This window comes from Grosmannia clavigera, assembly GCF_000143105.1.
Source record: "Grosmannia clavigera kw1407 unplaced genomic scaffold GCSC_179, whole genome shotgun sequence".
In the NCBI taxonomy this organism is placed as follows: Eukaryota; Fungi; Ascomycota; class Sordariomycetes; order Ophiostomatales; family Ophiostomataceae; genus Leptographium; species Leptographium clavigerum.
Genome location: NW_014040759.1, coordinates 1,085,972 through 1,111,739, shown reverse-complemented (window position 1 = coordinate 1,111,739; position 25,768 = coordinate 1,085,972). Strand labels below are relative to the sequence as shown.

At 51.3% G+C, this 25,768-nt stretch overlaps 10 protein-coding genes across 10 annotated transcripts; 4 read left to right on the top strand and 6 right to left on the bottom strand.

Moving 5' to 3' along the window:
* Positions 1-1,486: 1,486 nt before the first annotated feature.
* CMQ_281 (uncharacterized protein) lies at positions 1,487-1,696 on the bottom strand (the record flags this gene model as incomplete). Its single annotated transcript, XM_014313903.1, has 1 exon — positions 1,487-1,696. The coding sequence occupies one exon, from the start codon at positions 1,694-1,696 to the stop codon at positions 1,487-1,489; it is 210 nt and encodes a 69-aa protein (XP_014169378.1).
* CMQ_278 (cation-transporting ATPase 4) lies at positions 1,526-2,773 on the top strand (the record flags this gene model as incomplete). Its single annotated transcript, XM_014313900.1, has 4 exons — positions 1,526-1,675; positions 1,747-1,851; positions 1,912-2,291; positions 2,362-2,773. 4 exons carry the CDS (start codon positions 1,526-1,528, stop codon positions 2,771-2,773), a joined length of 1,047 nt encoding a protein of 348 aa, XP_014169375.1.
* A 799-nt stretch (positions 2,774-3,572) lies between these two features.
* CMQ_203 (nucleoside-diphosphate-sugar epimerase) lies at positions 3,573-4,517 on the bottom strand (the record flags this gene model as incomplete). The annotated part of the gene is made up of 1 exon (XM_014313825.1): positions 3,573-4,517. One exon carries the CDS (start codon positions 4,515-4,517, stop codon positions 3,573-3,575), a length of 945 nt encoding a protein of 314 aa, XP_014169300.1.
* Positions 4,518-6,037: 1,520 nt separating this feature from the next.
* On the bottom strand, positions 6,038-7,091 carry CMQ_80 (uncharacterized protein; the record flags this gene model as incomplete). Its single annotated transcript, XM_014314019.1, has 3 exons — positions 6,038-6,108; positions 6,420-6,706; positions 6,952-7,091. The coding sequence occupies 3 exons, from the start codon at positions 7,089-7,091 to the stop codon at positions 6,038-6,040; spliced, it is 498 nt and encodes a 165-aa protein (XP_014169494.1).
* Positions 7,092-8,070: 979 nt separating this feature from the next.
* Positions 8,071-9,368, top strand: CMQ_154 (ulp1 protease family protein; the record flags this gene model as incomplete). Its single annotated transcript, XM_014313776.1, has 5 exons — positions 8,071-8,389; positions 8,461-8,475; positions 8,555-8,604; positions 8,678-8,697; positions 8,777-9,368. 5 exons carry the CDS (start codon positions 8,071-8,073, stop codon positions 9,366-9,368), a joined length of 996 nt encoding a protein of 331 aa, XP_014169251.1.
* Positions 9,369-9,889: 521 nt separating this feature from the next.
* Positions 9,890-10,620, bottom strand: CMQ_213 (uncharacterized protein; the record flags this gene model as incomplete). Its single annotated transcript, XM_014313835.1, has 2 exons — positions 9,890-10,537; positions 10,618-10,620. 2 exons carry the CDS (start codon positions 10,618-10,620, stop codon positions 9,890-9,892), a joined length of 651 nt encoding a protein of 216 aa, XP_014169310.1.
* A 305-nt stretch (positions 10,621-10,925) lies between these two features.
* Positions 10,926-12,530, top strand: CMQ_70 (molybdenum cofactor biosynthetic protein; the record flags this gene model as incomplete). Its single annotated transcript, XM_014314009.1, has 2 exons — positions 10,926-11,184; positions 11,251-12,530. The coding sequence occupies 2 exons, from the start codon at positions 10,926-10,928 to the stop codon at positions 12,528-12,530; spliced, it is 1,539 nt and encodes a 512-aa protein (XP_014169484.1).
* A 315-nt stretch (positions 12,531-12,845) lies between these two features.
* Positions 12,846-13,794, bottom strand: CMQ_192 (presequence translocase-associated motor subunit; the record flags this gene model as incomplete). Its single annotated transcript, XM_014313814.1, has 2 exons — positions 12,846-13,019; positions 13,069-13,794. 2 exons carry the CDS (start codon positions 13,792-13,794, stop codon positions 12,846-12,848), a joined length of 900 nt encoding a protein of 299 aa, XP_014169289.1.
* Positions 13,795-14,488: 694 nt separating this feature from the next.
* CMQ_232 (chromatin organization modifier, chromo domain containing protein) lies at positions 14,489-16,210 on the top strand (the record flags this gene model as incomplete). Its single annotated transcript, XM_014313854.1, has 1 exon — positions 14,489-16,210. The coding sequence occupies one exon, from the start codon at positions 14,489-14,491 to the stop codon at positions 16,208-16,210; it is 1,722 nt and encodes a 573-aa protein (XP_014169329.1).
* A 245-nt stretch (positions 16,211-16,455) lies between these two features.
* Positions 16,456-18,324, bottom strand: CMQ_330 (uncharacterized protein; the record flags this gene model as incomplete). The annotated part of the gene is made up of 2 exons (XM_014313703.1): positions 16,456-17,144; positions 17,289-18,324. 2 exons carry the CDS (start codon positions 18,322-18,324, stop codon positions 16,456-16,458), a joined length of 1,725 nt encoding a protein of 574 aa, XP_014169178.1.
* Positions 18,325-25,768: the final 7,444 nt, after the last annotated feature.

Genomic DNA, 25,768 nt, shown 5'->3' with positions numbered 1-25,768 from the left:
AAAACGAAGCAGATAGTGTATGTAAGATATGGTTTGGGCGAGACAATGAAAACAGATTGCGGCGAGGTTGAATGGGTTCCCAAATTGGCTCGTCCGAGAATCCTGCCTGTAAACCACTGTGCAACAACATATTATTTATACCTGTTGGCCTCTCTCGCTCATGTGGAGAGGTTCCAGAAAGCGTACGGAGTGCATATCAAGAAGGTGAGATACGATTACTTATTCCTAGATCCCAGTCAGTCCTGCCATCGTTACGACCGGTGCGACGTTGGCCCCCCTTTTCCCGTTTTAAACTGTCCGGCGCAACAGAAATCAACCGATATTCCACTTATCTGTACAGAGCACATCCGAAGGGGCCCAGCAATTGGTCTTTTCGGGCTGAAGCGGAGGGCAAAAGTTATCTTACATAATTTTGCCCGCCCTTTCCGTAAGATGAGATTACAGGAGCAAAACTACCTCCGGACTTACGAGTACTCTTATTTACAGCTGCGTGGAATTTAGATACACTGATCCTTGTACTCCGTAGGTGTGGAGTACGAGTACGGGGCATACTTGGAGTATTCCGTACTACATGGTATGTACGGAGTACGGAGTAGCTTTCAAGTACGGAGTATTTTGTAAGTTTTTGCTCTTTGAAACGCCACCCTTGGAGTTCTGCTGCCCGAACGGCGACTGGATTTGTAATCTACAAGCCGATTGAACAAGCGGTGTATGCGAGTAAGTCTTAAGACGTATCTCGTGCTACTGTCGAGTAGCATACATAGTAGTACCGTACAGCTGGAAGCGTACTCGTGCTCGAACAGCATCCCGGACGGAACTCTTCCGTTACTCCGTAGTACTAGCAGTCTTTGTTTCCCAACCTCACTCGAGTGCAGAAAGTGCCTGCTACCCCTGTCCAGCGCTAGTCGTATATTGTTATATTCGTTATATCCTGTGTACTCCATATGCAAGATACTATGTACGATAGCTTGCCCCGCCTCTAGTTCCCTGAAACGGCTTTTCCCTAACTGTATGAGGTATGTAGAAATACTACGAGAGGCCCCTTTTTGCTTGGGACTATGCACTAATGCGAACCTTCTCCCAAGACAGGTGGAGAGAGCAAAATTTACAAGCCCTCAGCATTGTGCTGGGCTAAAAGCCCCTTAACCTGGTCTAAAAGCCGTATGATGCCTGCGGGATTATTGCCCCAATCCCTGTGAAGTGATTATATGCCGATCATTACTAGCAGTTTAAAAAGGAATTGGGCAGTCTAGCATGGCTTAGGGTAAGGAGAAACTCGATTTTAATCTACTCTGTACTATGTAATACAGACGAAGGTCCCCGAGACAGCCACGATTTGTACTTGCTGGCAAACATAAACACGACGGGATTTCGACGACGACGAAGAAGAGCCCGCTTCGGACAAAAACCAGTCTTCGTGTGACCGTCTCCGCGATACAGCGTCAAACTACTGGACGACCAACTCGCCTGACTCTGCCTATATCGCCTAATTCGTCACCACTCCGGCTCGGAGGCCGAAAGCAAGATGGGCCAAGTCGGGGGCCAGGGATACACATCCCTCATTGTTGCGTCCGTCATGCTCGGACTGAGCTGGCTGGTCGTCTCTGCACGCCTCGCCGTGCGGCATTGGAAGAAGACAATTGGTGTGGACGACTATCTCATGCTCGCCGGGCTTGTATGTGCCGTCCGTTAGCATTGTTCGGGTTTGCGTTTGAAATCGGCTCGACGCTAATGTCTTGAGCGCAGGCGCTATACTCTGTCACAGCGAGTTTCGTGATCTCCGCGTGCTTTCACGGTTCTGGGCAGCATGCTTCAAAACTTACTACCGCGGACATAATGACGGGAACTAAGGTTTGTTTGGAGGCAGCGTACTATGCCGAGTGCCCATCGCGACTAACCAAGCCACCACAGCTCTTTTATATCGCAGAGTACTTTTATGCAGGCTGTACGGCCCCCATTAAGTGGAGCATCTGCGTTTGCCTTATCCGAATCGCCGAATCCCGACGGGCTATTGTTTACGTCATCTGGGGCGTCATGGGGATGTCGGCATGTGCGACTCTGATCTTTATCATCACGATTGCCAACATTTGCCATCCGATCCAGACGCTTTGGGGCGCCGCGCACGGCACTTGCAACGCCCGGCTCAACAGTGACGTGAGCTTCTTCTTCTCGGCCGTGTCCATTGTCACGGACTGGACCCTTGCCACGCTCCCGGCCTTCCTGCTGTGGAATATCCAGATGAAGCCGCGCGTCAAGCTCTCTTGCATGCTCATGCTCGGGCTCGGTGCTTTGTAAGTTAGCCTGTTGGTATACATGTGCTCGAGGCTACTATAGCCGCAGAATTTGCTGACCAAATACCAGTGCAAGCACTGCCACCATTGTTCGTCTGCGCTACCTTACGCTGTACAACGACAGCGCGGAATTCATGTTCAGTACGGGCGCTATTGGCCTCTGGTCTGTCCTGGAAGAGGGCATCGGCATTATTTCCGGGTCCATGCCGGCGCTCCGACCGCTCCTCAACCTGAGCATTTTTCATGGCAGCAGTTATAACATCAGCGACAATAGGAACTTATCGACGAATGCCGTCGGTCTTCAGACTATTGGCGGTACCAACGGCAGAAAAGAAGCGCGCCGGCGCGCTAGTGCCGATGATGACGGCGATAGCCAAAAGCAGATCTTCAAGCAGACGCAGATCAGCATATCGGGAGCAGACGGATCGCGGACGGCTGACGAGGACTGGACTAAGCAACAGGTTCTGGGATGGCAGAGCTAGGGAATTGTAAAACATTATGTTGCCGCTTGCGGCCCTTTTTATTTTATTTTTATTGTTTATTGCATGTACATCACATGTAAGATACATTACGATATACGATCTGGAGCGAGTTCTCGTTGCCGCTGCTATTAGTGTAACTTCTGTGATCGTCATTTATCGTACCACTGCTATTCTGTACTTTTAGAACGGATCAAGGATCGAATTTCACTGGGAACCCGTTAAGATGGTTGGGATAATCATTATTGTCTTCTTTTCTTCTTTTCATTGAGTCGTAAGGTAAAATCTTATATTCTTTTTATCAACGATCCGATACGGGATGCTATATGTATCTTACGAAGGTCTTCCGTTATTCTATATTGGAGAAGTTAAAGTGCGTTGTTGGACCAGAAATCGCATTAGTGCACATCGGCCCGAAGCGTAGGCTTATTCGAAGACATCGACAAGTACCCTGTACGATGACCTCTCATGAAAACTAGAGCGAATTAAATGCAATGGCCTGACAAGATCAATCGCTGCCATGGGGGATGTCGACATAAGATACATATATATCCGACTTTCCTTAGTCTAAGATTAAGCTTGGCAGCGCAGGGCAACTGTGCTGTAAAATACACCGCTGTACGCAAAATTGCAGGCGCACGTGCTCCCCTCGCTAAAATATCCTACTATGTACGGAGTACTCCGTACATCACATTACCAGAAAAGCTGACAGGGCCCACAGCGGACGCTGATCCTCCACGAGCCGAACCAATGAACAGCACACTCAGGAACGCACATGGCCCATCTTGTCGCTAATCTATGTCTATGCTTTTGGCAGCACGTCCTTGTACAGCAGCATGACATCCCTCGACGACGATGGCTTACGGCCTGTCAATTTCTCGACAGCATCCGACACGACACCCATAGTTCCATTCCGAATTTCGGTCGTGTTCGTTACAATATCATCAACACACAGCGGAATCGGGCTTTTCGAGAAATCACCGGTGACCGTCTTGGGCACGCCACGGCCGCCCCAGTACTCGTAGAGCTCCTCGTCCGTTGATGCGACAAGCTCACCTTTCCACCCGGTGTACTTGCGCACCATGTCAATGAAGGTGTAGTCAGACACCATCTCGGGACCGGTCACATTGTAGATCGTGTTGGGCTCTCCCTTGCCCAGCAAAAGGGCAGCAACAACGCGGGAGCAGTCGGCCTTGGCAACAAAACTGGCTGGAGTGCCATTACTGTTCCAGTGCCATTTGCCCCCACAAACGTTCTGCGCCATGGGAAACAGGGTGCGAAAGTAGTTGTCTAAATAGAAGTTGTTTCTCTGGATGTTGTAAGGAATGCCGGACTCGACAATAGCCTCTTCTGTGTCTCTGTGATCTGATGCGACAAGAGGAGTGTTCTCAGCGGTTCCAGCGCCGATGTAAGAGGTATAGCAGATGCGCTTGGCCCCCGCTGCTTTTGCGGCAGCAACCGCCTGCCGGTGTTGCTTGCGCCGAATGTCACCAATCATCCACGTCGAGATCAGTGAGACCGTGTCGGCGTTTTCGAAAGCCTTTTCCATGCTGGCAGGGTCGTCATAGCTGGCGTACTGAATTTCAATGCCCTTGTCTTTCCATTCCTTTGCTATCTCGGGTGGAATTCTTTCCACGACGGGAGAGGTAAAAACCAGCTTGTCCGTTGGAGACGCAAGCGCCAGAACATGCTGCGCGGCGACACTACCGAGCTGGCCGTCAACACCAGAGAGGACGTACTTTCCCATGGCGGAGAAGCGAGAAGTAGAGCAGGAAGTTGAGTGAGAAAATCGAGTACTGGAGCTAAAGCTGAGTGGCAGAGAACGTTTGAGTCCAAGTCTGGCACTTTTGGTTTCTGTCTTCCATCAATGTGTTCGCATTGATACGCGTCCAAGTCTGTACGTAATATACGTCGACTGTCTGCCGCTTACTTACTCGAAATGGGTTACTAAGCGGAGACAACAGCTCTGGCTATAATCCTGCTGCCAGGAAAATACAAAACACCTCGTGATACTTGTCTGATCGTGCTATCCCACTAAATCATTATCAGTTTTAGTGTCACGACTATTTTTTATGCTGGAAAAGATCATAACATCTACGAGTTGGTAGCGCACGAATCATCAAACGTTTCTGCTGACGTCGATAATGACCCTGCAATATTCGCTCTAATGCATTTCGGCTTTCGCCCTTTCTCCAATCCAGACCAGAGAATGTAAATTTGGCTCGGAAGGCATGGTGCGTCATCATTGCCCGTGGGCCAACAATATTCTTCAAATTTTTGCTCGTGACTTTTTTGTGCACCATGAATAGTTGGTAGTATGAGTATTGGTAGTCGTACAACGAATGAGCTGTCTTTTTTGCTAGCTGCGGGCATCTGTCCTTGCTTTGCAAGCTCCAGCACCTGCAGAAATGAGCGAGCCTATGCTAGCGTCCGGCACAAACTTGCGACGCTGTCCGTTCATCGGTTCAAAGCAACAAAACTTGAAGGCGATATTGGCTAGTCCCATCTAGCAGGTAATGGAGACAGTTGTACATATTACGGAACGCCTTGGTGGAAAAGAATCTAGAGGGGACCGAAAACACACAGAAAAGAACACCTGCTATTAGCCAATTTCAATATTACATCTTTTCTGGTATAGTATAGCCATCCCCATATGCAAGGCTATGAGGGAGATCCTCCAGCAAAACTCAAATTTTCGCGTTGCCCAGATAGAAGGACCGTTCCAGCATATATGCGCAATTTGGAATTACAATACGGCCGTCTCGACCGCTGCGTCTATATTGTCAGAAGCACCCATGGAGTTGTCAGTCCGCCTTTTCATGAGTCGGCTGATAGCGACTTTACAGGTGGCAAGTTCATTCGGACTAAGGCAATAGCTCATCTGACAACGTTCTGCGTGCAGCGCGACAGTTGGCTGGTCTGTGAACGGAGTGCTTGACATATTAGAGCGTTATGGGATGTAACCACTTCTGCAATGCCTCCAAGGTAACGGACATTCTATGCTGTTTCGTCATTTCTTGCCCAACACAGGATGCCAAATCCCATATATGCTCCATCGGCAGAAGAAAGGCTAGGAGTGTCAGGGCGGCTAGAAAGTATTGCACCACAGCTGTTAGAGGTCTCTTTAGTCAGTAGGGAAGAATAGTGAACATAAGCATCAACATATGCTTACCGTTGCAGTCTAGCAACATCTATACAGATGGGAGCGTTGTTGAGACTGGATCAGAGGCCCGAGATACCGGCCGGGACGGACTGGCAAACACACCCTTAGCTAAGACAAAGTGCGACAAGATTCTGCAGCTCAATGGTAGCACTGAACTCGGCATTGATAATCTGGCCTAGAATCAAGGTGATAGCATTTGGATAGGTATGGCCGGACCGGAAACTTGTGATTAAGGGGACGGCTTCGAGATCAGTTCTGGACACGCATTTGGCAAAGAGGCTGAAGGTTCTATCTTCTTAGTAGATACTTGAAGAATCCGGCGGCAAACAAGGCATTGACGGCAAGGACATTCGGGATGCTCTGATGTGATGCGAGTGAGAATGTCCCCTGAAGAAGGCGATCGGGGCCGACATTCTCTGGGCAATCTCAGCTTCTTTAAGTTCCGTTGGCCCAACCGCTTCAGCTTCCGAATATGCACGTACTCACCGTCGATGAACTCGTACGCCCGCAGAGGGCAGGCTGCCGCAAGAGCTACGCCATCTTCGAGCAGCTGGTGCCCCTTGTCGAGACCGATGAGTAGCGCGATGCAGTGCCTGTGGTGGAACTCCGCAGATTCACGACAAGACCTGGCAATGGGTTTGCAGAGATGCACAAGGGAGAGGGTAAGGATGGCTTCGAACAGCAGCGGCTCGTCCGACGAGACTTCGGCTACCCGCGTCTCAAAGGTGGACGAATCGACGCTGAGATCGTACCGCGAGGCCAGCTTGTGTACCCTGTCGGGGGAGACACTTACCAGACTAACTGAGCAGTTAGCCATGCATCTGCCATATCTCAAGGAATCAGCTAGCTACACAACTGATCGCTTTGTTCAGCAAGCGCGACAATTCGCACAGATAGCCGATCAGCGGGCATTGCGTCTTCCTTGCTGGCTGTCATGCTGCTGACTTGGAGTCGCCCCTCAAGCTGTGTGGGGCTACAGGGCGGCGCCTTCAGTGACGACAGCGAGCCTAGGGCATACCTCCTACCCCGCAGGGCCGATAAGCGTACACGAACTCCGTACAACGTATTAGGCGGGTTAGGCTGTAGTCCTGTGACCGGCCTGCCTGTGAGGTGGCGGCCTCTTGAAACTGAGCTGGCCACTCCCCACAATAAATCCATTCGCCAGTAATGACGGACGGTTCACAGCATGATCATCATGGTTTTGCCGCCCAAAAGCCCCCTTCCCTGCCCGGTCGTCGTTTGGGCTGTTTCTCCTCTCCCGCATACTTATTTTCACCTTCTTGAATTCCTTCCGGCCGATATACGCTGAACGCGACACCTGTCGAGACAAGAGCGGTGATAGTCTCGGGCCAAGGCGAAAGTTGACGAGATAGATTTCGAAGATCGACGATTAAAAAAGTTCGGGGTTTCCAACAATTGCGGCCCACTCGCTGCTACCTCCAAACCTAAAGCTCGATCGTGAACGCCTTGCTTTACCTCGCGACAGCCTCCTATCTTCCATCCTCGGTTTCCGTGACAAGAACGGACATTCGGAGGCGAAGCCGAAAGCTCCGAGAACAATTTTGCAGTCGTTTTTTGGACCTTAGCTTTAACTTCGACCTGCACAAATTCTGCGACGCAGGCACCGACCCTACACCCGACTGTATATCGTACGACCGCTATCTTCTCTGAGTCTTCTGTCATACTCGTTCTCGTAGTATCAATCGTCCCCGACGACCAGCTACCCTGCAGCCGAGATAGCTAAGGACAAAGACTGCCATACAATGACCTTTCGGCAGCGTTTGGCACGCCACTTGGGCGACACAGTAAGCCTACCCTTTATTTTTCCCACTCACAGTTGTCGTCTTGTTGGCGCCGCAGCCTTCTCCACCATGCTAGACCACCTCATCCGCATGTCTCTTGATGACCACGTCGTGCCTCTCCGTCGCATTTCCATCTCGCTTGCTACAGTACCATTCTCTTTCACAAGCTTCAAAGTCAAAGTCTGACACTGGCTGCGGAAACGAACAAGAGCGCGGAAGCGGAGCTTCACCCCCCTCCCTTACAAGAAGCCTCTGCATCTGAAACCGCGACCCAATCTTTTTCCTCTTCTCCCCTGGGCGCGGCGGGTCAGCTGGCTGGCTCTGGCTCAACCGACATGGCAATCGATTTGGCGTCATTCTATGGGAGCGGTGCCGCCACGCAGGGACGCAGACGAGGCCCAGGCCGGCCCCGAGGCAGGGGAAAGGGCCGCGGCTGGGGCGACGTGATGCGCCCGGTCAGCAGAAGTCCTGCGGCCGCCCTGGCCACCCTAGCTTCTGCTCAAGTGATCCGCGGACCGGCCCAGGCTGTCCACAAGAGGCGGTCGGCCGTCATGTCTCCTATGCGAGCGCGAACGGTCATTTCGCTTAGGCGATCTTCTAGGCTAACAGGGATTCCCCCGATGCAGTCGGCTCCCGAACAGAAGTATCTCTCATGTATGTATTCACCTCTCCATTCTCTCTGTGTGCTGTACACCATAGACGATGGCTGACTGTTGCTACTTTAGATTATGACGTCACTCGTATGTTAATCGTGTTCTCCGTTCCATGTCGCAATGACGAAGTCGATGCCATAGCCCACATGTTAACCAAGTACTACAGTGACGTACGAAGACGTGCGCGCACTAAGGAATGACTGGCTCACGGACAACGTATGATTCTGCCACCACTGCTCTACCTCTCTCTGGAATGACCGTCATGCTGACATGTGCTCGCGTTGTCTAGAATATATCTTTTTGGGAAGAGTATGTCTGTCCGAAGCCGTTGTTATCGAGTCACGCCGTGCTACGTCCATACCTCTGCTGACACGACGCTTTCTGGTAGATATCTCGAGCGCGAAGTGCTACCCAAATATCCACAAGCCCGTATCGTCCTGCTGCGACCTTCTCTGAGCCTGTTACTTATGAACGAGAAGCCGGAGGCGGCACGCAAGCAGCTTCCGGATCTTCGCAACATAACACACATTTTTCTGCCAATCACCGATGTCAAAGACCTCAGCAAGCCAGAAGGCGGTACGCACTGGTCGCTGCTGCTGGTATCCACAATCGACGGCGTGGCCTTCCACTACGACTCGCTCGGGTCCGTCAACATTAATGATGCACGATCGGCTACGATACGCCTTGCTGTTCTGTTGGGCATCGACTTCCGCTTCCGCAACATTGAGGACACGCCACAACAGGAGAATGGTAACGACTGCGGCGTGTTTGTGTGCGTGCTGATGCGCTTTCTGCTCGTCAAGCGGCTGCTCAATGCGCACGCGCGCGAGAAGGTGTCCATGGGCCTCGGCGGCAAGATGATTGATGCCAATGGTGGCCGCAAGGAGATGCTCAAGATTATCGAGAGCCTGCGCCGCGAGGGTGAGCGCCGCCGCAGCACATCACCTTTCATGAAGAAGGAGGTGCCACGCATCGAGTAGAGCCCCGGGTGCGGCGCATCTTGAGTTCTATCTCTCTCGCACTCACCCCTACTGCATCTCACAAGTACATCATAATCGAACGCGACAATTACCACAACAGTGGAAGGCAGCAGCGAAATTGCACCGGGAGGAGCATGGGATTGCATATCTTCTAGAAGCTAGGGGCAGTGGAATAGGATTTGAACATGGACCAGTACCTAGCGATGGCGTTTGTGGGATCCTTTCTCTTTTGAAGGAGCCGGCAGGGAACTTTTTCTTGGCTGTTTGTGTATTGCTAATCCCTTTTTTGTTTTATATTTATCTTATGGCAGGCACAGGGGTTGGGCGGTGCCGACAGGATGGACGGACATGAGAATACGAGACAAATGTTATCCATATACGAGAATTTCTGAATGCAGGAAGTGCTTGTCCGGATATCTTTATATTCGTCCTTTGTGGGAGAAATGCAACACGGAACGCCAACCAGCCGACGCCAGAGTGAGAAGGACACATAAAAGTAAAGACACAGGGAGGATGGGTCGTCAGCTCTGGTTTTCAAAAGCCGGGCTCTGCTCCATGGTAGATGAAATGAAGGTGCGTAGTAGGGCCCAGCGATTGGCCGTCGAGGCTTTTGTCGTTGGGGCGGCAGAGACGTCGTCAACGGTACTCGCAGCGCCGTCGTCAGAAGCGGACGGCAGCGAGACGGCCATGGAATCCTCGTGTGTGGCTGTCAGCTGTGCCAGGTTGGTACCGAAGCGTGCCATCTCAGCCTTGACCACCTTTTCTTTGCGCTTCAATGCGCCCGGCCGACTGTGCAGGCTCGCCGTCCGTCGCCGCGAGGCCCCCCCACTGTGTTCGTCCTCGGCACCCTTGCCACCTCCCTCTTCTAACTCCGGGAGGGCATCGGCAAGCGACTGCAGCGTGGCCACCAACTTCTTGGACGGCCGACGACGCCGAAGCGCTCGCGTAGCCCCGGTGCGGCTGCTGCGGGCGGCCGCTGCGCTATCGGCCACGCGCGCACGGAACACAGACTTGCGGATGGTTTGTTTGTCGCGCTTCGAGTGTAGAAAGGCATCAGTCACAGCGTTGTTATCGCGGTGCACCTTGCGAGGCAGAGTTGGGTCGGCCAGCCGGGCGAGAGCCTTGGCCCGGTGGCTCATCCGGGGTTCCTGCGTAGGCGCTGTCGGAGCCTAGAAGGCAGACACGTGTTAGTATATAAACATAAAGGCACAATCGGTACATGAAGCTGGAGGCTTGAAGAGAGACCTACCATTATGTCGTGTGCAGTGGTGTCTTATTCCGTGTGCATCTTAGCTTCGCTGCATTCAGACTTTTTACTGCAGTGACAAAATTTGGTGGGGAACCTCTTATCTTATCGGTCCTCAAAAGTGGCTTTCGTTTCTGTCTGTGGAAATCGCGACAGTCGGCCAGTCAGGCGTCGGGGAAGGAGCGACTTGTGGCTCTCAAAGACTTTATAATAATACGAGCATTTGTCGTCGGGGTTCTCTTCTGTTTGTCGCGTGCTCAACATTGCAAGTTCCTCAACACATACTCCTGTATGGTCCAGCTCAACACGACATGGCAGCCACAGACGCCAGCGACACTCGAGCGAAGCAACTCCGCCTGGAGATTGCTCGCGCCGAGACTGAGCTGCAAGGTCTACGGGACCAGCTAGCACTGGCCGAATCAGACGAGGCAGATGAAAAACGTCGACTTCTGAACGAGAAAGGAGTGCTTGACAGCGATGCTGCCACGGCGCCCTGGCGCTGGCCGCTCAAGGAAGAAGAGTACGATCGCTATGCGCGGCAGTTGATCGTGCCGGGCATCGGCATGCAAGGTGCGAGAAGACTGGCTGCCTATGTCATGTGACTTCATAATACTGCATGGCTGACAGACCCTGCAGGCCAACTGCGTCTCCGTGCGGCATCTGTGCTCGTCGTGGGCGCCGGGGGCCTCGGCTGCCCCGCGGCCACGTATCTGGCTGGTGCAGGCATCGGCCACATTGGCATTGTCGACTGCGACGTTGTCGAAACGTCCAACCTTCACCGGCAGATTGGCCACACCACCGACCGAGTCGGCGTGCCCAAGGCCGTCAGCCTTGCTACGTCGTTGCGCCGCCTCAACCCGCTACCCCGCTACAGCAGCCATGTGGAGGCACTGACGCCGGCCAACGCAGCCGCCCTCGTCGCCGCCTACGATGTCGTGCTCGACTGCACCGACAATCCGGCCTCTCGCTACCTCGTCTCCGACGCCTGCGTGCGGGCCAGCCGGCCGCTCGTGTCCGCCGCCGCCCTGCGCACCGACGGCCAGCTCGCTGTGCTCAACTGGCCTGTCGGTGTCGGACCCTGCTACCGCTGCATCTTTCCACGGCCGTCACCACCGGCTAGCCGACTTTCGTGCGCCGAGGGCGGCGTGCTGGGACCCGTCGTCGGTGTGATTGGCGTCTTACAGGCTTTAGAGGCCCTGCGCGTCATTATGGCCGAGCCGGACTGCATCGCTGCCCAGGCCGATAAACCGTCGCCCTCGCTGCTCCTCTTCTCGGCGAAAGATGGCCATGGACGACTCGGCGCACCCAGCTTCCGCACCGTGCGTGTGGGCGGGCGCCGGCCAACCTGCTTCGCCTGCTCGCCTACCGCACCGCTGCGCGCGATGGAGTCTCTGGAAAGCGTCGGAAGCAGCGGCATCAACGGCGAGTGGCCTGACTACGTACAATTTTGTGGTGACGACACTATTGATGTGGGCGTGCAGCTGGCACCAGAGGAGCGCATTTCAGTACAGGAGTTCCAAGACATTGTGACGAAGAAATCTGATATCTCCGCTGTTGTCGAGAATCCTCCATATTGGTTGCTAGATGTCCGCGAAAAGGAGTTCTTCGACATGGGCAGTCTGGACGGTGCTCTCAACCTGCCCTTTTCTCGGATACAGTCAGCAATTCAGCGCAGTAAGAGAAAGACAGATGCAGAGGAACAAGAGAGCAGTCCTTGGCCAGAGTGGCTGCCGGAGGGACTGGGACGACATTCGGCGCCAGTGTACGTTTTGTGTCGGGTTGGCATCAACTCGCAGATGGTAGCTAGCCAGCTAAAGGAGATGGGGCTTGCTACGGACGGCCGCTTCATCGGTGACATCAAGGGCGGCATCCAGGCATGGAAGAGAAATATAGACAGTACGATACCATTTACATAATGATGGGTCACGATGTCGTGGCTGCTTTTTGAAGGCAACCCTTCTTGGCATATGTTGTTAAATTCAAGAGGTGCTCTTTGTAGCCAGTCGAACTGGTAGGGAGTGTTTTCTGTCAGATTGTACATAAAATTTTGCCTTGCCGAAGGCTAGACAAAAGACAGAGATGGGAGCAGCGCTGCTGCAAAGTGTTCCAAGACGAATAAGAGATGTTACTGTACATTATCGCATGACAAACCGGTCTTCCTTCTGTGAGAGTAGATGAAGAAAATGCCGGATTGTCTTCCACGACCCCTCCTCCCACTGGGCGACGAAGCCTTATACAAATGTTGTCCGTTTCTTGTTGAAAGCCCGCTGGTCCTTTAGCCACTGCCGGTAACCGGCCACACTGGAGATTTTCTCGCCGTAGAAGTCAGGCACGGGGTTACCGGCCGAGGATGCTGACGGATCAACCCGATTCTTCTTGACGCGAGCGAAAAACTGTGTCTCTTTCTTCAAGGGGTCAGCTCAGCTTGTATACACATTTGCATTGAATTTGCACCCGGATCTGTAAACTTGCCAGCGTCATCTGTGCCCGGTACTGTCGCTTCCACGCGTAGAACACCACGTTGCCAACGCTCGGACCGACAAGCCAGCCGAGGGAGGAGAAGGCAAAGGTCATCAGTCCGAGGGTGAGAAAAGGGTCCAATGGGACCTGTGCAATCAGTGGCTCCGCGACGCCCGAGCCGAGGAACAGGCCGCCGGCCAGACCACCCGACAGACCGCCGACGATACTAAAGACGAGCTGGATCCGCCGGCGGGTCTTGCGCAGTTGAAAAAACGTGTTCCAATCCAGTGGTGGCAGGTCAGCATGGGCTGTCTGCTGTGCCTTGGACACGGCTGCGGCCGCAGCTGCATCAATGGCTGCATCTTGCTGGGCGGCCGGGCGGCCGGGCGGCGACGGCGACGCTGACAACGACGATGAGGACGAAGAAAACGCACATCGACGAGACCGGGCCAGTGCAATGGCTCCCACCGTTGACAGAGACGAAGGCGACGACGTCACCGCTGTCTGTTTCTTCAGGTTCAGGCAGTCGCTGGAAAGGGAGACGAGACGCGTCGATGTTACCGGCGGCGACGAAAAATACGGCCGCCCGGACGCATGTCGTAGAGCCGCCGGCTTGGCTTGCCGCAGAAGGAATCCTGCAGGGCCCTGCAGGCTGGTGCGCTGGGCCACGGCTAAGCTTGGCCGGATGGCCGATGCCGTCGGGGTGAACATGGCAGCCATATCCTGCCTTTTTGCTCTTCTTTTGTGCACTCGAAATGATATGCTGTCGATGTCGGTGTCGGTCAATCGCTTGCTCTCGTAGATAATGGTCTATCTAGGGCTCCTTCTTGTCTGCTGCTAGGTCGTCACATCTGCTTGGTCCTGGTCTGGTGGGTCGGTTTGCAAGGCGTTTTCAAATCATGAAAAGTCATCTTACAATTCTAGCTCGGCCGTCACGACTTGGAGGGGGTGGGGCCGCAAAACGGCTGCTAACAATGCGATGCACACGTGACCTTTCTTCGTCTGCGTAGGGCTTCATCACACAGCACTGGCACACGCCGTACATGACCATGCCAATTCGTTCCTACGAACTTTACGTACATTACTAGGTAACGTACACGCCAACTCTCACGGCAGGAAGAGGATCAGTCGAAATGCTTTTTCGTTTATCACCTTAGTCTCAAGTTCGGTTAAATCTATGGCCAAGTGTGATTCTATGCTTATAAACAGAAAGTCTGTTTTTTGGCTAACTCTGTTTGTAGCATATCTGTAATCACCTCGACCTCAGACGTGACGCGAGGCGAGGTCGAACAAGAACGCGTTCCTAGCGCCTCCGGCCTTCAGCCCGTTTTCCGCTTTGCGCCTCGGACAGCAACGACGACCCGGAACTGTCTAGGGGCCTGCGGAAGTTCTGCTAGACAGGTATAGGGAGAATATGCCGCAGCCACGCCGTGGGGCCATCCCACCGGTGTCACTCAAGGGCAGGAAGAGTTTGAGGACGAAGAAAAAGCTGCAGACCGAGTTTGAGATTCGCATATACGACCAGCCACACTACGTCGCTGGCCAAACGCCACCCCAACCACCTATAACGCTCGTCCCTCCACGTGACACCGATGCCTTCATCATCGACAAGGTCGTCACCCCCTTTTATGTGCTCCCGGAGGAGGAGCGGACGGTCCGGAGGGTGCTAAACTATGTCGTTGGCTGGCCGGACCGGCCTCTTGAGCGCTTGCTCGTGCCATGCACGCAGATACTCGATTATGTCTCGCCGCGCGAACTTGAGGACTGGGAGTATACCCGCATGCTCCGTGATCAGCGCGAGATAGATGATGCCGAGACTGCGAATGAGAGCGAGACCACACAGGCGCCGGCAGGCGGCGACGGGCCGCACCACCACCAAAAAAGACGCCGGGTATCACCGTCAGGTGGCAGCAACGCGGAGGAGTACGATGCGCCGCCGATAAAACATCCCCGTGGCCCACGACGAAAGCAGCGCGGCCGTCCACGACACGTGACGAATGCCCCAGAGAGCACCGAGGCTGTGGCCGCCATCGCAACTACTGCAGTTGCTTCTACTACCTCTACCACCAAAACCCTTGAAACACCCGGGACGCCCTCCTCACATCTGCTCGCCCAGAGCCTCCCGCCACTCGGGGCCGGAAACCAGCGCACTGGTTTGCCTTTGACGCTGCCGGTGCCGTTGCCGTTCCAGCAGTTGGCTGAGAAGCTGGACGGTGAGTCGTCCAACGAAGGCGGCGAGCCTGTCGGTGCCGAGAACCCAACCGCAGCATCAACGACCGACGATGGAGACAGCTCAGACCGGGTTGACGAGACGGGCGACGATTGGCCCGGGGACGATGTTAGCGTTCCCGTGACAGGAATCTTTTCTGGCATTGACACCACTTCAACAGTCTCACGGGATACATATGAGGACTCAACTCGGCGAGAAGTAGCTGATTTGCCGCCAGTGGAAACGCTATGTTCTCCGATTAACAACATCCCCGGTGCCAAAACTACACAACTGCAAGCAGACCTACCGCAGCCTCGACATAAAACGCCACATCGTGTTTCCTACGTACCCCCACCATTGGTCCCAATTTTGAAGCCTGAGCCCAAAATAACACCAATCTTGCCGCCAAAGACGCCCAATATGTCTTCTCAGTCGTCATCGCAATCAATAAATCCTTTCAGTACAATGGCCGCGGCAGGTGCTGGTACTCAACCGTCTCAGAAGAGAAAACATCAAGAGTTCTCAGCACCTGGCGCTTCACTTTGGACGCCAATACCACAGCCAGTAGGGCTGAACCAGACTGAATTCACCGTCGATGGAAGCACGGCTGATGCAGATGCTGATGAAGTTAAAGGCGAAGATCTCTACGAAGTGGACTGCCTGGAGGATGACTTTATCGCGCCAGCAGACGACGGAACTGGTGACATGTCCGGAAACGAAAAGTCTGAGCCCGTACGCTACTTTCTTGTCCGCTGGAAGGGAGACTGGCCTCCGGACCAGAACCCCACGTGGGAGCCTGCCGATAACCTGCCGCCACGCATGGTGCGACACTATTTGAAGAAGACTCGGCGTAGAGCCGCAGAACTTGCTGACAAAGATATCCATTTCGATGCAGTCAGACCAGCTGGTGTCTATCGAATCAATTAGTCATGGCACGACGGATAATAGCTGCAAACGCGCGTCAATCTACGATTTATTACGTAGCCCTGAATGAATGGTTTAATTTCTCGTTTTACGGTGTATGAGGAGTCCAGCGATCTCGTTACATGGTTTGGCGAGGCCATTTGAAAGTCCTCGCAGTTTTCGATACCACCGTCAGTTCTTTGATCAACATCACTCGCCAATGATTGATACCGCAATAAATCTGCCACCTCATTCCGCCAGTCCATTCTTCAGAAAAGCTCGAGGCCCTTCATCAGCTCTTCGGTCCATGGCATGGTCGTCGCGATTCCCATTGTGCTTGGCTTGTTTGCAGCTGCGGTATCACCAGCGAGAAGAGCAGAAACCTTCGAACTGTGTTTTCCTTCTTCCTCTGCTTTGTGTGAGAGGGCATTGCTGACACTATGGTCATGTTCGTCGCGATGGCTCCGCGAGTATGCCGCCAGCCCCACTGTTTCAATGAGAGACTTGAGCCGAACGCAACCGTGGCTTGCCAACTTAATGTTGCCAACTGCATCGACCTTCTCTAAAATTGGTAGAGAGCAAGGATCGACTCCGAACCGTGCATTCATACTAAACTTGCCAAAGTAAAAGTACTTGACAGTGTTGTATGCTTTCACCGCTTCTCGAATGCTGGTGAAGTTGATGTGCAGGGTGTCATCTTCGAACCACATCTCCTCCAAAGTCTGAATTTTCGTTGGGGTGTGGCGGACATCTAAGAGGAGCTCGATACAGAGCTCATTGACGAATTTCTTCGGAAAGCTGTCAATCAGCAAGCAGCGTGTCTGCCTCGGTAGTCCGGGGGGGCTGACTGCTTCACCTCCTTCGTATGCCAGCGATTCAGGAGTTGGGTATGTGGGCATTGGTAGAAGAGAGACGCTTACCCCTTTTCCGGAAGCGGGGTGCCCGAAATGTTCCCTGGCTGTGCGACAACAGAGACTCGCCTCACTTGACTTTGACAAAACAACAACCCCGGTCTGTCCACTCCCAAGGCTCGATGTCTCAGGAATCAGTCTGACGGAGACAATTGTCCCTCCGTGGACATGCGAAAGAAAATTGTGCATACTAAAGCTGTGCGGTATGTTCTGGATGAGAATTGAACGCCGGTGATTCTCCTTATTAAAATTGTTGGCCAGATTTTCGGGTGCGAACTCAATACCAAATCTGTCGACGTTTCGGGTGGGGGACCCTGTGATGCTAATGATGACTGGAGAAGTCGCCTCTTTGGGCTTGTCAGACGATTGCCAGCGACTGATTTGTTGACCAGTGCGTTTCTCACCATCTTCATCGTCGTCATCGTCTTCAACCATGGATTTTCTGGCGACGACATGGACTTCACTAGAGCTTTTGCTTGAAGTAGGAAATGCCTGGGGAGCAGCGGCAGTCGCAGTCGTGAACACTTGAGCTGCACTAGAGCAGTCCTTGTGCTGTGCAGGCGAATCTGGAGGAGCACTGAATGCTGCATTTCTGAATGCCTTTTGCAGTTTCAGGCCCTCTCTCTCAGCAATTCGTCGCTTCTCAGCTGCGGACTCTTGTAGCCATTTTTTGCGTGCCTTTTCTCTCTCATGCATCGCCGCACGCATAACAGCGCGATCTTGTGCTGGGGCATCTGCGATCCCTTCTAATTCTTCTTCGAGAGAGAACTCGTTCCACAAGTTTTCAGTATCTTCTCTGAGACTGCTTTGCGCTTGTTTTTCCGCGAGACTTGCCAGAAACCCCCTATTTGTGTCGCCGTCTTCATCACAGGGGCTACGACTCTCACTTTCTTCAGTGCTGTCATCTCTATCACGGATGGAAGCTTCAGTGCTGTAAGTTTCCGCCGACGTATCGTCAGATGTGCTACGAGGTGGCGTCAGCGGACTAATGTGATGAGTGGTCATCTGAGAAGTAGCTGAAGCTACTGGCTCCACGCTCTTTTTCCGACCATGACATTCAATCAGGTGTTTGATGCTATTGAGGCCTTGTTTAGCGTTCACGGATGAGCGAGAAATTTCATAGATCTGTGAGAGCAGCCCAGCCCGCAAAAGATGGCTGTTCTCATGATGGCGGTTCTCACCCCAACCTGCATTGGCGGGGCGTCTAGTCTCCTCGCTGGGAGACATGGTGCTCTAGAGATCGGTCGTTCGTAGCTGATAACGCGTCTGAACAAATCGTGACAAAGGTTTGAGCTGTCTCGCGAAAGTCAATCTACTTTGTTGACAAAGACGTAACGTACGCATTGGCTTGAAGAACTGCACCTGAGAGACGAGTGGGGGAAGAGAGAGAGAGAGAGAGATCTGACTAATAATGCGCAGAGCAACGTCAGTGCAGTCCCGCAAGAACATGAGAGGGGATAAGAACGTACAACAGGTGGAAATTATCAGTGCTAGAAACAAGACGAAGGAGTATGAAACAAAGTGTGCAGCGAAGAAATTGAGTTAGAATAACAAAACAAACAGGAAGACGGAAGGAGCACCCGACGTACCGGGAAAAAGCCGAAGGTGTCGAAATGGGGTGGTTGGTTGGTATAGAAGCGCAATACTCTACTTTGTCAATAAGAAAGAGAGTGAACCAATGAATGGCACCCAGACAGCGAAATGTGTTTCTGAATGGCAACCAAATCAGACAATAGGAATGCTGCATAGACGTCTTTTTTTGAGCCAACGAAACGAAACCGTATCATATGCATAGAGAGCGATCTCCGGCGAGTACCAGGTTGTATGTGCGTCATAAGATAACAAGGTAACTATGTCTCTCACATTTGCGCCACCCTACTCACCAAATATTTTGCTTGCGTTCGTTTCGATCGAGATGACCAGGGTTTGAACTGACTGTGAGATATGAAGGCGACGGCAGGGTGATCGACGCGAATGTGTCGGGGCATCAGACAAGTCAGTGTACGGAGTAGTTGGTGAAATATCGGGACTCCAGAAGAAATCGAATGCGAAAAAGGCCTATCTTTGCATGAAAAGTAACATTTGGGACAATTTTGAAGAGACGTGCAATACGACAACCGGATTGTATTCTTAGGGCGCCCTAGAATACACCTTCCTCGCGTACAAACGTGTGCTAATTAGGAAGGCACGGCATAAAAAAAAGCGATTACCGTCTGCAACAACAAGTATTATAAAGGGGCGCGAAAGACATGCTGCGAGTGTATGGAAAGTTGAAACCGGCGATAGGTGTCAAAATGTATATTCTCTGCGTCTTGACGTCTACACAACGATCTGTCGTTTGTAGCTATATCAAAAGGATACTTAGTATGCCTGGCTGTCGACATCCTCTGGTGCTCATGAGATCGGATAATGGCCGGTTGCGTATATCCTGATTTGACAGCTTCGGGAACTGTCCGACCGACCTGTCGAAAACTCCTTGAAGAAACAGCGACTTGCAATTCGCGCACTTTCCTAAACCGAAACTCTCCAGATCGCTCCAGAAATCGTTCGCAAACGATCGTGATGTCTTTAAATAGTAATTTTCACGTCGACCAAGTGCCAGATAAACCGCCTCGCTTATGCCCCTTGAAGATTTGTGCTCCGTTTGAGAGCTCACTCCTAATGGCACGATACTTCAAGCGATAGGCAAGCAGCTCAGGTCGATCGCGGCCTGCCCCCACTTTCGGACTACGTCTTGCTTGACTCGTACAACAGTCAACATAACCCACACCAGTATGAACTGGACCGTTAAAGTCGGTGCAGTGTATACCGGAAATGTGCACTAGACAATAGTGCACGAAAACTGCTACATTTGAGATAAGGTCAAGGGGTTGTATTCGAGATTGCTTACCTGCTGTGAATTTGTAAGAGATCAGTGATCAGGGCGCGATTTGCTGTCAGACCAGCTACCTGGATGAGGTTTTCAGAGCTTTCGACAAACATGTCACAGCCGTGAGAACCTGGACTGATCTCTTGCAACTACAGATTACAGCTTTTTTCTCCCATCGTGCTGCGCCTTCTCGAAAGCCGATGTAAACAGTGCGTTTTTCTGTCAAACATCGACAGCCTATCGACAATCCACCAGCGATCCCTTTCGAGAATGGCAAGTTTGTCATAGTGAGCTGCTGCTCGCACCCCGCTAAGGATAGAGACAACCGTGTTACTTCGCAGCCTCTCTGCAGTTCAAGACTAGATTCTCCCCTCTGTCTCCGGGTTCGTGCTGTCTCGCCGGCCAGCCCGTAGTATACGATCGTTAGAGGGGCACGAAGGCATGCTTACCTGCTCGTAGCCTCGTTTGGAGGTACGGCACCACTATTCTAAGACGAGTTATAAAAAATGGGCGTGCCATCGAAAGGAGCCCGGCCTCCCCAGAAGGTGGACAGTTCCTACATATCATTGCAGGTCACTAGCTGCCACAATGGTTCCTCAGCTCACATAAGACTCAAGCGAAGTAATACTAATAATATCACCGGAAATCTGCTGTGTCGGATAAAGCTCCTGTCGGTACGTCACAATCCAAATGGCGCAACTAATGTCGCGAGGTTGGCATATACACAGTCGACAAGTCTATCTTTTTGACGACAAAAGAGCCTCCGGGAACGTCGACTATGACCAACAAGGCGAGCAGAAGCGTTGACTTGTCTGAGCCTGTCCGCCCACAGACTGCTTCCCGCATTCCGGGCTTGATGTTTAGGGCCACTCGTCTTTGGCGATAGCAGCGGACCTTAATTTGGGCCCACAGATCTGCGGTGGGCGGTCAGGACAGAGTATTGCCGTATGTTTTTTTACGCTATTAAGATCCCTGGAAACTTGAGACTGAAGGCGAAGTTCGAGCCTCCACCAGAAGTATGGCCTGTTGCCAAATCTATGAATCGGAAGTACCAAATGTACATGTCTCAGTCTCGTGTGACTGTTTTGTTAGGGGGTTCATTGTTCCAGCCCGATCTGATGTTATGCGAGTCGGAAATTTCATTTAATTTGGAAGAGGCTTTCGATCACAGCATTGCTTGATACTGATTTGTTAGCATCGTATGAGACGACCGTATCGGAGGCCAGGTCTTCCAAAGCAAATGTATTTCGGGCTGAAACCAGCACTAGCTTTCCGTCGTGAGCGATTCGGCAGAAATTGTCTGGTAAGCTGGCTGGTTGCATTTCAATCGGACTAGAAAGTGTATAGACAGCCGACCTCTAAACGGCCGTCTTACTGTGATTTGTAATATAGACAACTGTTATTCCAAATGTCCGAAGTAGTCGGCCGGCAACTAGAAGATGACAGGACATCCTGCTTCGTTACCACGATAAAGAGCGCTTAAGATGTTAACGATAAGATTAAGCTCCCTCTTAACAGAGACAGCTCCTGCCAATAACTAAAATGTACAAGCGTTAGGTCTTGAGATACGTAAATAGCACAGTGGATAGATGGAAACCTCGCCAGACGTTGTCGCTGACCACGAATGGGCCGTGCACTGACACTGCCTATAGTTCCCTTGAATCAGTCGCCGGGAGTCATGGTGTCGTGCAAGGCACAGCTGTCGTGGACCCGCCTGGCTCAAATCTAATCACAAAGCACATGCCGGTGTTAGATCGGCGGAGGTGTTCTCTAGCCAAGACTTCTGACCACAATATGAATCACTTCACTGAACTGCACTGTTCCAACCCTCGCCTCTGCCTCGGACACAAGAGCGTTCATCAATAGAGACTTTGCAGTGTCGATGCTTCCGAATATGGCAATCTGGGAACACTTGTTAACGTCGAGGCTGACGTAGTTGAGGACCGGATTGCTATTGATAATCGAGAACGACACATCCTAAAATGGCCTTGATGGCTAGTGGGCGAGCGAGTACACTCGGTGGCTTTTTGGGAGAGTGTCTAAAAGAAATTCGCTCGTGTGCCAGCATTATGACTTATCTCATCCTTGTCCTTGTATGTATAGAAGTTGTTGAAGCAGCTGTGTGTTGATCCCAGCGATGGAAGCGACAGATTTATGCGCACATGGGGCATACCAAGGAGCGAAATGAGCACAAATGCAGAGTTTGATTGTTTCTCGTGTCAAAATATGCGTGCGAGGAGCCGGTATCCCAATGTAGGCTGCAAGCATGAGAAATTTGCGAGCCAGTCAGGTTGTAGTAAGTTACAGGAGGCTCAGCAAACGGATATCGCTGCGTGTGTTTAGAAAACACCCAGACAAACAAAAATGACGTACAACAGAAGGCTGAAAAATGAGACGAGAGCGGAATCGGCGTGCTGCACGGATCGAGCGCAAAGTGCTGATGGCTTTGCCAATACGATCCTCGGGACCGAGCGTGTTGACGACGCGAAGGAGATTCTGAAAGACGGCTCGTAGCTTGATGCGATCCTGCATTCGCGTGCCATTTTCCTTGCCTTTTGCTGAGAGCTTAGGGTAATAAGCTAAGAGATCCTGCTTGTTGTGCAGATTGGTATCATCACGGAGAGGACAGGCTAACTATCAAACGGCTGCTTAGCGACCATAGCCCTAACAGCTGTGAGAGATAATGTGTGCCCAGTAGACCTACTCCGTACTGTCGGACGACAGTATTATACAAGTTGGTAGGAGAGTGGGTAAGAAAAGTAAAACCAATACGCGATACTATGTAGACAAGGCAAATGTAAGGTAAGGAGAAAATATATTTTCAGTGATAACCTAGCACTGTTTTAGCAGTATTGTACTGCCTAAATAAACGCTGTGAAGTAAATATGCTTTCTTCATATCTTGCCGGTGCACGGCCTGTAGGGATTCTAACCGAGCCTTCTCTACTTCGGCCTTATAGCTGTTTCTCCGAATACAGCTTCACATTTTCATTTGACACATACAATCACCATCATTCAACAATTCCATCACGAGTTTGTTTCTAGTATGCCATCATCGTCAGAGTTCTGCTAGCCCCCACTTGTAAGACAAGCTGAACAACAACGCCAGATGTCGGACATTGAATCAGAAATTACCACGGGCGGCATGTGAAGCTACTCGATCATCAACAAAGGGGATTCTGCGATGCAAGGTTGCGAACGCCTCTCAATTAGCCATATAACAGCAGCTTGACAGTCATGCAAATCGTATATAGAAGGCGTCAACAAACTAACAACAAAAAGTCACAACATAAACACAACAAAAGCCATAGCAAAAAGAGCGACAAAAGCAGCGGTTTCGAGAAACATTTGGGTCAATGATGTTTCATCATTGCCGTAGTGGCATAGTCACATCCGCAGACAGACGACGGTCTATACGCTGCATGTATAGCCTTCGCCGCGGCTATCACCTACCTTACCTTACTAATTTATTTGCCAAAACTAAAGTCTTCGTATTATTGCCGCAACCAGGAACAAACCACGGTTTGATCTCCATAGGGATACCATTGGGAACCAGGAATGAAGGTGAACATGATCATCGCCACTATCTCCTGCCCATCTTTTCGATTGCCACTGCGATCTCTGCTTCCGCTACGGCCATCAGGTCCCCCATGACCAAACTCGCGTCAACTCAATTTTTACGACTTCTTTTGCGGCCATACTATAAGGACCTACACCAGGCAAGACACACAAATCCATCCCAATAGACTAGCACATCCGATCTCTCAAACTCATCAGTCAGCAGATATCGTTCCGCGTCCAACCACGCCATTTAATCGAGGATGTTTCGGGACGGTAAGCCGACTTCTACGGTATGCCGGTCCTTACCGTTTCTGAATTTAGATCGAGGCCAATGCGCTTCCATTGTGTCTTCGGGGCTGAGCAGCTTAGACGTGCTTTTTAAAAAGGCATCTATTCAGCAAGCGGCTAAAGGGAGCTTGTAGATATGAGTAAGAACGAGAAGATTAGGCGCCACGCGCGATAAATAAGTACAATGCCAAGAGTAGAAACATGACGATTCGAATTAACAGCATCATTTCCACACCCTGTAGACTTACACAGACACAAGCAACGTTCTCCGGTCGAATCTGAAGTATATTGTGGAAAGCATGGTGTGCTTTTATCTCGTAACTCGTGTGAGTGCTTGTTTTGCCAGACTGAGGAATAGGGCGCATAGTGATTGTTTATAGTAGATGCATTGAGAAGCCCTCGCATTAGCCTAATTCTCCATTGTAGGTCAGTACACAATAGTGGTAAGAACAATTTTCCAGAAAGACACACATTGTATCGAGTTCCAGTCCGAGCACTTACGTGCAGCGCAAAATGTATTCTACTGCAACCATACTTCCGATACCTGCTAGACATACAAGTAGAGATACCATGAAAGGCAAGTAAGTAAAAGCTAAGGTGAACTATTCAGTCATTAAGCCTTTCAGAAACTCGGTAAACAAAAAAGGCATTCGAGGTAAAAACAATCAGGCTTAACAATAGTTCGCCGGCCAATTAGAACATTCGATGTATCATGTAGAGGCCCCAGGTACTTTTCAGCAAGGTAAATCTCCAAAGAAGAGTGCAAAGACAATGTCATTTACACCTAACTTGCAATATTGGACTCCAACCACGCCATTGAACAACAGTCACCGTAGAAACAAGAATCGTAAAACAAAACAATAAGATAAGAGGCGAGCTCAATGGCCATTCATTAAGGTCACCAACATGGTCTTACACTTGTAAGAAACATGTAAATATCGACCAGAGATGCCAGTTAACAGTAGATACTCAGAAACGTACCCATCTTCCTTTTTCAATCCCCCTTTTACACAACCAGCACCACTAGCATCGACAGAAACAGAAACAGTACCAGTACTAGTACCAGCAACAGCATTGGCCCGTTATCTTCACGTGCGATACATGGCTGAGACCATTATGGTGATCATCTTCGCCATGGTCATAAAAGTGGCCCTCGGCCACAGTTACGGTGCCCTGGCGACTAGCACGCCACTACCAACCCGCAATGCCACTGCAACTGCCAACACCAGGCCGGTCTGGTGGTGGTCCAGCCATTTACGACGACTTTCGCGGCAGGTGACCTATGAGTCGCGGTGCAAAGTTTTCACTGCCGCAATGCTCGCACTAGTTTAACCCTTTTTCCTCACACAAAGTCATTCCCAGTTACTAAAACAGTCCTGATGCTAGCCTGTAGATTGTGTCCATTTTTCAGTAGCGAACTCGCACCGTTATCTTCCCAAGTCCACATGCTCGGCCAAATAGGGGCAGATGAAAACTGATTAGTCAATGGTGTATTGACCAGACGGAAGATGTAGACATGTGACTGAATTTGGTCTCTAATTAAGAAGTCAGCTATAAGTCAGCATAAAACATACTTGAATGGGCCTTCTCCTGGAGCTTTCAAGCAAGTTGCTAATTAGTCTTACCCCTTGCACCAGAGTGCAAAATAAGGATCCCCTACCCTTCATCGTGGTAGGCAGGGTTATACACCTTTATGTTTTTGAACAACAAATTGACTTCAAGCGTAGGGTCTCCTCGAAGTAGTAGAAGTAGAGACCGTCTTTTCAAGAAGAAGGTCAATGGCAGACCATTCCGTTTCAGGTTTTATACCATATCCCAAAATGTTGTGCTATCTAGTAGTTGGCTAGCAGATATTATGATAAGCTCGTACTTCGTATATAAATGGCCATTTATCAAATGAAGAGCAAATGACAACAATGACCGACGCTCTGGGCAAGAATCTCAGGCGATGGCA